At 47.2% G+C, this 8,750-nt stretch overlaps 1 protein-coding gene across 1 annotated transcript in view; it reads left to right on the top strand.

The window, feature by feature from the left end:
* The window catches only part of CUNH1orf228 (chromosome unknown C1orf228 homolog), a 54,977-nt gene that overhangs the window by 31,730 nt on the left and 14,497 nt on the right, over positions 1 to 8,750 (top strand). The window contains exon 7 of the mRNA XM_021717419.1: positions 892 to 976. Coding sequence (XP_021573094.1) covers positions 892 to 976 — 85 coding nt within the window. The remainder of the gene's footprint in view (positions 1 to 891; positions 977 to 8,750) is intronic.

Here is an 8,750-nt window from a genome sequence, read left to right as displayed (position 1 = left end):
CCTGCTGGGCTCTGGTGATCCTTCCGCCTCAGCCTTCCGAGTAGCCGGAATTTCAGGCATGCGCTACCACGCCCGGCTGATTTTTTTATTTATTGTAGAGATGAGGTCTCGCTGCCCAGGCGGGTCTCGAACCCGTGGGCTCAGGCAATCCACTCACCTCAGCCTCCCAAAGGCGCGGGATTACAGGCTGAGCCACCGAGCCAGGCACTATTTCATTTTAAAAGGTAATTTTCTTTCTTTCTTTCTTTCTTTTTTTTTTTTTTTGAGTTGGAATCTCACTCTGTCGCCCAGAGGAGTGCAGTGGCCGCTCCTGGCCACCGCAGCCTCGACCTGCTGGGCTCCGGCGATCTTTCTGCCTCAGCCTTCCAAGTAGCTGGAACTACAGGCGCTCACTACCACGCCCGGCTAATTTTTTGATTTATTATAGAGATGAGGTCTCGCCAAGTTGCCCAGGCGGGTCTCGAACCCGCGGGCTCAGGCAATCCACTCACCTCAGCCTCCCAAGGCGCGGGATTACAGGCTAAGCCACTGAGCCCGGCTAAAAGGTAATTTTCATAATAAATTTTTTAAAAAGAGAACGGGGGTTGACTGATAGGGTGGGGTTCCTGAGGAAGAGAAGATTTGGGGATCTTGAATGCATTCCACTCTCTCTGTCCTGTGTCCTCCCTCCCCCAACCAAGGTAGCAGACCTTGTTTCTTCACTTTTAGCAGTGGCCTCAACTTAATGCCTCCTAAGCTAGTAGGTTCAGTGACAACCAGTGACTTACAACTGCCCTCCCTTCCTCTCCCTCATTCCCCAGGCATCTAGCTGTTTGGAAGTCTGTGTTTCATTTCCTTCAGATGGACAAGATCTAAAGAGTAATCACCTTGTCCCATTGTCTGTCTTACCAGTCGATCATCAGAACCACACATCCCAGCATCGTGGACTGTGTGCTGAAGGTATTGGGCACCATGCACCTGGAAGTCCAGTATGAAGGTAGGAAGGCTACTCCAGATCTCAGAGGGTGGCAGCTGAGAGTGAGGCAGGTCAGCTCTCGAAAGCTTTCTCTTAGGGTCGCGCAATGTGGCTCACGCCTATAATCCCAACTCTTTGGAAGGCAGAGGTGAGAGGATTGCCTGAGTCTAGGGGTTCGAGACCAGCCTGGGCAACTTGGCGAGAACTTGTCTCCACAATAAGTTAAAAATTAGCCGGTTATGGTGGCGTGTGCCCATAGTTCCAGCTACTTGGAAGGCTGAGGCAGAAGGCAGGCCAAGGCTGCGGTGGCCATAATCATTCCACTGCACTCCAGCCTGGGCGACAGAGTGAGACTCCAACTCAAAAAAAAAAAAAAAAAACACAAGGTTTTCTCTTAGTCACAAAGAGTCTTGTTGTTGAGTGACCAGAATGGCCTTGGCAGATGGAAGAAACTGTTTCAGTATGCATCAATAAGTTCTTCAGAAAATAATAGTCATGTTCTGTGCTTCGAATCGATTGCTTGAACAGTTATTAGAATCTGCCTGGGGCCAGAAATGGCTCTGGTTCCCAGTCTTATGTTGTACTTCTCCCAAACAGAAATCACCTTGAGGAAAGTCCTTCCTCTAAGAAACTAAATTTCATCATGGTAGTATTAATAAGTTTTCATGTATTGAGTGCCCCAATGTGCCAGCCACTTTCCAATACATTTCACTTAATTCTCAAAATAACTGTAAGAACAAAGCCTGGCAATATTACATATTTGAATGTTTAAATAAGTGAAAGGCAGAAACAGGATTTTTGGCTGGGCTTAGTGGTTTAGCCTGTAATCCCAGCACTTTGGGAGGCCGAGGTGAGTGGATTGCCTGAACCCGCGAGTTCGAGACAAACCTGGGCAACTTGGCGAGACCTCATATCTACAATAAATAAAAATAAATTAGCTGGGCATGGTAGTAGTTCTGGCTACTTGGAAGGCTGGGCATGGTAGTAGTTCTGGCTACTTGGAAGGCTGAAGCGGAAGGATCGCCGGAGCCCAGCAGGTCAAGGCTGCGGTGGCCAGGAGCATGCCACTGCACTCCAGCCTGGGCAACAGAGTGAGACTCCAACTCAAAAAAAAAAAAAAAGAAATAGTATTTTTATGTTTTTCAAGACCAAACATTGAAGCACAGAGAAATTAAGTATGCTCCCCAAATTTACACAGCTAATGGGATTCAAACCATCTCTGCCTAACTCTAAAGTTTATGCTTTCAACCTATAGTACATGGCAGGTTTTTGTTTGTTTGTTTGTTTGTTTTGAGTCAGAATCTCATTCTGTCACCCAGGCTGGAATGCAGTGGCATGCTCAGGGCCACCACAGCCTCCACCTGCTGGACTCAAGCGATCCTTCCATCTCAGCCTTCCAAGTTGCTGGAACCACAGGCATGTGCCACCACACCCAGCTAATTTATTTTTTTTGTAGAGATGAGGTCTCACCATGTTGCCCAGGATGGTCTCGAACCCCTGAGCTCAGTCAGTCCTCTCGCCTTGGCCTCTCAAAGTGCTGGGACTACAGGTTTGAGCCACCGCACTCAGCCTCAGCAGGTTTTTAAAGAATATCATTTCCTTCTCTTGTCCTGTAGTAGTTCAGAGAAGGGAGATTCTGTTTTTAACAGGAAGGATCAAGGAGGGGTTTACCAAGAAGGTGGTATTTGAACTGAGCCCTGAAGAATGGGAAGGATTGTAGAAGGTAGAAAAGGGCAGAGGAGGATTCTGGAAAGGAGAATAGTGGAAAGGAAGGTGTGACATAGGGAAGTACAAGGTGTGTCTGGAGCATGATAGGTGAAGATCGTTAGGTGAAGATCTGGTAGAGGTCTAGATCTAGGAACAGGTAGGCCAGGAGCAGATGGAGGAGCACCTTGAGTGCCAGAGAGTAGCTGGTACTCTATCCAGCAGGCAGCATGGAGCCACTGAAAAGAGAGCTGTTGGCGGGCACAGTGGCTCACGCCTATAATCTCAGCACTTTAGGAGGCCAAGAGGATTGCCTGAGCCCACAGGTTCGAGACCAGTCTGGGCAACTTGGTGAGACCTCATCGCTAACAATAAATCAAAAAATTAGCTGGATGTGGCAGCGTGGGCCTGGAATTCCAGCTACTTGGAAGGCTGAGGCAGAAGGATCACCTGAGCCCAGTAGGTTGAGGCTGCGGTAGCCGTGAGTGTGCCACTGCACTCCAGCCTGGGTGACAGAGTGAGATTCTGACTCAAAAAAAAAGAAAGAAAAAGGCCAGGCTCGGTGGCTCAGCCTGTAATCCCAGCACTTTGAGAGGTGGAGGCAAGAAAGATTGCCTGAGCCCAGGGGTTTGAGACCAACCTGGGCAACTTGGTGAGACCTTGTCTCTACAATAAAAAAAAAAAATTAGCTGGTCATGGTGATGCATACCTGTGATTCCAGGTTGGAAGGTTGAGGCAGAAGGATTGTCTGAGCCCAGCATGCCACTGCACTCCAGCCTGGGTGACAGAGTGAGACTCTGACTCAAAAAAAAAAAAGAATGTACTAGTCTAGCTGGATGCATAGGTCCCGGGAAGAGAATGGACACAGCACAGGGAATTACCTGCATGTGGATAATGAAGGGCAGAGCCAAGAAGGCCAGGACAAAGAGACCCATTAGGCAGGGACGGTCTAGGCATCAGTACATATCGGGACACCTGTGCCCAGGATGACGGGCTGAACCCAGATCCAGGAAGCCTGAGAGGGGCATAAAGAACAGACAGGTCCTAGGGTTCGGGTCTGCAAGTGAGACCTGGAGAAGGTCAACAAAAGTCTATGGGCTCACTTCCAGCATTTATATTTTGGCAGCAGTGTTGAAACTGAAGGTCAGTCATGTTATTCCTTCAATAGCATGATCAGTGTTGTATCCGTTTGACCTGTGCTGGTCTGTGTGCATATGTGGGCATTGTATGTTGAGAAACAACACTATGTTAAAATCTATTACCGGCTGGAGCAGGGTGCTCCTGGTGAGGAAGAGTTGACAGGGGAGTGACAGAGGGACCTAACAAAGGGTCAGGCCCAGGAGCAGAGGGTTATTGCTGGTATTGGAGCAAGAGGGTGACCTGGCAGCAGAAGCATGTTAGGAAGCTTAACCAAGCAACCCCAAAGAAACAAGACCAGGTAGCACTGCGACCTTCCTCTCCCCACCCCACTTCCATGTGGCACACATGGCCACTCCTATTCACCTATCACTTCTCATTTTAAGCATGATCTCTCTAAGGCCTTCCCTGACCCTGCCTTCCACTCCTACCTGAATGTTAGCCCTCCTTCCTTTGAACCTGTCTCCCTTCCAGTACCTCCCTCCTTTTCAGCAGTTATCTCCAAAATGGTAACTTCCCTTTACATAGACTGTGCACACTTTCAGTGCAGCTATCATGGCTCTTATCCTCCTTAGCATATGCTAGGTCCTCATTACATGGTTTGAATGAATGGCTGAGTGAGTGAACACTGCGCGTACACACTACACTAGTGATTACTTGTCTGTATACCTTTCTTCTCCAGACCTCTGAGCAGCTCCAGGGCAAGGACTGGGTATTATTCATCTTTTTCCAACTCAGGACCTGAAACATAATGGGTGCCCAGTAGACGTTCTTGGAATAAATTTATGGGGAAAAAATGATTTATGCTGATAAAGAGTTGGGTCTTGACCCGGTTTTCCCCAATACTGGCCCAATTTAGAGTCCCTCTGCATTTATACAATAGCAGCTAACACTGTGGTAAGGCAGTAGGAACATGATGTTTTGTTGATGCTTTTTTGGTTTGACATATGCCCATGTGATAGCAGTGAACCTGTGTGCCTCAGAATAATTTCAGATATGCCAGACTCATAAAAAGTGCTCAAGAATTGTCTGTTGAATGAATGAATTATTTTTTTTTTTACCAAGCATTTCAAAAGTCTTTCTAATATAGAGACTGCATATGTAAAGATTGTCCACTAGGGGGAGCCATTTCACATGATCTGTGTAGATTGAAGTGAAGTGAACATACCTGTTGAGTTTCCACTGAAACTCCTCCTGAGCAGGAAGGGAACATGTTGACTGTTCTTAAATGTCCTGACAGTGACTGGAGAGGATCAGAGGACAATTTGTTTGAGATTGAGTATACCAAATGGCAAAACCAGAGTGGCGTTCCCAGGATGATGGCAACAGTTAGAGCGTAAAAGAAGCCTATGAACAAGAGGACTCTGGATGACATGATGAGAAGAGTTAGTGGGTGACATGGACTAACCTTAAAAGGGCATGGCTTGTTTGTCTTTTAGAACAAATGTTTATTGAATATCTGTGGCGTGCCAAGAGCTATGCCAGGTACTGGGGGATTTTTTGCGTTTGTTTCTCTTTTTAAAAAAATTTTTTACTTTAAAGATGTGGGGTATTGGCCAGGCTCGGTGGCTCAGCCTGTTATCCCAGCAATTTGGGAGGCCGAGGGGAGTGGATTGCCTGAGCCCATAGGTTCGAGACCAACCTGGGCAACTTGGCGAGACCTCGTCTCTACAATAAATCAAAAATTAGCCAGGACATGGTAGCACACACCTGTAGTTCTGGCTACTTGGAAGGCTGAGGCGGAGGGATCACCATAGCCCAGCAAGTCGAGGCTGCAGTGGCCGAGAGCGGCCACTGTACTCCAGTCTGGGCGACAGAGTGAGACTCCAACTCAAAAAATAAAAATAAAAAATAAAATAAAAATAAAAGATGTGGGGTACAATTCAGGGTCAGGTGTACAAATGTTCATTATGCATTTATTTATATTGAGAAGGAGAAAAACTGAATGTCTTGGAAGAAGGAGGGTAAGGGAAATGCCTACTCTGCCTCCCATGCTGACTGTGGGTTTGGGGTGAGATGTTGACATTCTTCCCCTGAGAAGGCTACAGGGAAAGTGGAATTCTCAGGGAAGAGTACAGTGAAACAGGAGGAGAGAAGCTTAGGTGCCTGGGGATTGTGGGTGTCAGTGATGGAGGAGTCAGTGATGGATTGTGGGTGTCAGTGATGGAGGAGCCAGCTGGCGCTTCCTTTCACCATATCCACCAACCTGCCTGACATGTTAGCCATGTTCTCTGCTCTCCTCCCATTACAGTGGAGGTCCCTGTTCCACCACAGGCTACCTCTGCTACTTCTACTTATCCTCTGAAGCATGTCCCCTCTCAGACTTACCTTCTGTAGATAACCTCTCCCTTTTTCTCTGTTGGATCATCTCCACTGATGTGCAAATATGCTTTATATCTTCCATCTGAAAAAAGAACCACTCCTTGGGAATCTATGGATTAAAAGATATTTAAAAGATACATCCCCCAAAAAGGGATCAATCAGGGATTTGCACCTCTCCTTGACCCCAAGTGCCCAGCAGCTCCTCATTTCCCTTACCATTTCCTTCCTGCTTGACCTCTCAGGTGCTTTTGAGTTGGCCACTCTGGCACTCTCTTTTGTTGGCTTCTGTGATACCTCTTTTTTGAGTGTTCCTCTGCCCACTGGTTTTGCCATAGATTCCTTTGCTGATTTTTCTTATTTATCTGCCAGACTGTTAGGTCAGCCTACTTCTCATCTCTTTATCTATCTATATAGATATAGATATATAGGGTTTTTGTTTGTTGTTGTTGTTTTTGTAGAGATGGGGATCTCACTATGTTACCCAGCCTGGTCTTGAACTCCCAGCTTCAAGCGATCCTCCCACCTCAGCCTCCCAAAGAGCTGGTATTACATGTGTAAGCCACCATGCCTGGCTTCATCTTTTTTTTTTTTTTTTGAATTGGAGTCTCATTCCATCGCCCAGGCTAGAGTGCAGTAGCATGCTCATCACCACCCCAGCATCAAGCTTGGCCTTCCACCTCAGCCTTCCAAGTAGCCAGAACTATAAGTGTGCACTACTATGCCCAGTTAATCTTTTGATTTATTGTAGAGATTAGGTCTCGTAAAGTTGCCCAGATTGGTCTCAAACCCATGGGCTCAGGCAATCTTCTCACCTCGGCCTCCCAAAGTGCTGGAGTTATAGGCTTGAGCCACCGTGTCCAGCCAGCTTCATCTTTTTATCTATACTTTCTTCCCAAGTGACTGTCTAGTGCCATGGCTTTAAATACTACACACATACATACACACACACATGCCAAAACTGTATCTCTGACCCTGATCTCTTCCTGACATCTCCATAGGATGCCTAATAAACATCTCAAACCTATAGCCAAAACAAAACTCTTGGTTTTCTTCCCCAAACCTGTTCCTCCTCCAATTTTCCCTATCACAGTAAAAGGTACCACCACCAACCCATTTGCTCAAGTAAAAAATGTATGACTAATACCAAATTACCTTCTTTCTCCTATCTCCCATGTCATCCCATGCTTACCAAGTCTTCTAGGCTCTATCTCCACTTGCCTTCTTCATCCCATTATGATCACCCTGGTCTAATCCATCCTCATGTCTCCTGATTTATCTTTCTGGTTCCCTTCTGTCCCCTGTAATTCATTGTGCTACTACCACCGGAATGATCGATTGTTTTTAAAATATAAATTAGGGCCGGGCTCGGTGGCTTAGCCTGTAATCCCAGCACTTTGGGAGGCTGAGGTGAGTGGAGTGCCTGAGCCTGCGGGTTGGAAAACCGCCTGGGCAACTTGGCGAGACCTCATCTCTACAATAAATAAAAAATTAGCCGGGTGTGGTAGCGCATGCCTGTAGTTCCAGCTACTTGGAAGGCTGAGGCAGAAGGATCGCCGGAGTCCAGCAGGTCGAGGTTGCGGTGGCCAGGAACAACCACTGCGCTCCAGTCTGGGTGACAGAGTGAGACTCCAACTCAAAATAAAAAATAAAAATAAATAAATAAGGCTAGGCGCGGTGGCTCACGCCTGTAATCCAGCACTTTGGGAGGCCGAGGCAAGAGGATTGCCTGAGCCCAGGGGTTCGAGACCAACCTGGGCAACTTGGTCAGCTTCATCTCTACAATAAATCAAAAAATTAGCTGTGGTGGCATGCACCTGTAGTTCCAGCTACTTGGAAGGCTGAGGAGGAAGGATCACCTGAATCCAGCAGGTAGAGGCTGCAGTGGCTGTGAGTGTATCACTGCACTCCAGCCTAGGCGACAGAGTGAGACTCCAGCTCCAAAAAATAAAAAAAATTAAAATTAAAAATGGCCAGGCGTGGTGACTCACACCTATAATCCTAGCAATTTGGAAGGTCAAGGTTAGAGGATTACCTAAGTTCACAGGTTCGAGACCAGCCTGGTCAACTTGGTGAGACCTCACCGCTACAATAAATCAAAAAAATTAGCTGGGCGTGGTGGTGTGCGCCTGTAGTTCCAGCTACTTGGAAGGCTGAGTCGGAAGGATCAGGCCACGCTCATGGCCACTGCACTCCAGCCTGGGTGCAGAGTGAGACTCCAACTCAAAAATGATAATAATATAAAAAATAAGGCTAGGCTCGGTGGCTCAGCCTGTAATCCTAGCACTTTGGGAGGCCAAGGCAAGTGGATTCCCTGAGCCTGTGGGTTCGAGACCAGCCTAGGCAACTTTCGAAAACTTCATCTCTATAATAAAAAATTTTAAAAATGGATTGCCTGAACCTGTGGGTTCGAGACCCACCTGGGCAACTTGGCGAGACCTCATCTCTACAGTAAATCAGAAAAATTAACCGGGTGTGGTAGCGCATGCCCTGTAGTTCCAGTTACTTGAAAGACTAAGGCAGATGGATTGCTGGAGCCCAACAGGTCGAGGCTGCGACGGCGGGGAGTGTGCCACTGCACTCTAGTCTGGGTGTCAGAGTGAGACTCCAACTCAAAAAAAAAAAAAAAACAATA

The sequence above is a fragment of the Carlito syrichta genome, unplaced genomic scaffold, assembly GCF_000164805.1.
Source record: "Carlito syrichta isolate Samal-C Ts95f unplaced genomic scaffold, Tarsius_syrichta-2.0.1 Scaffold309730, whole genome shotgun sequence".
NCBI lineage: Eukaryota > Metazoa > Chordata > Mammalia > Primates > Tarsiidae > Carlito > Carlito syrichta.
The sequence above is the reverse complement of the archived record's forward strand: the minus strand, read 5'-3'. Positions and strand labels throughout refer to the sequence as shown.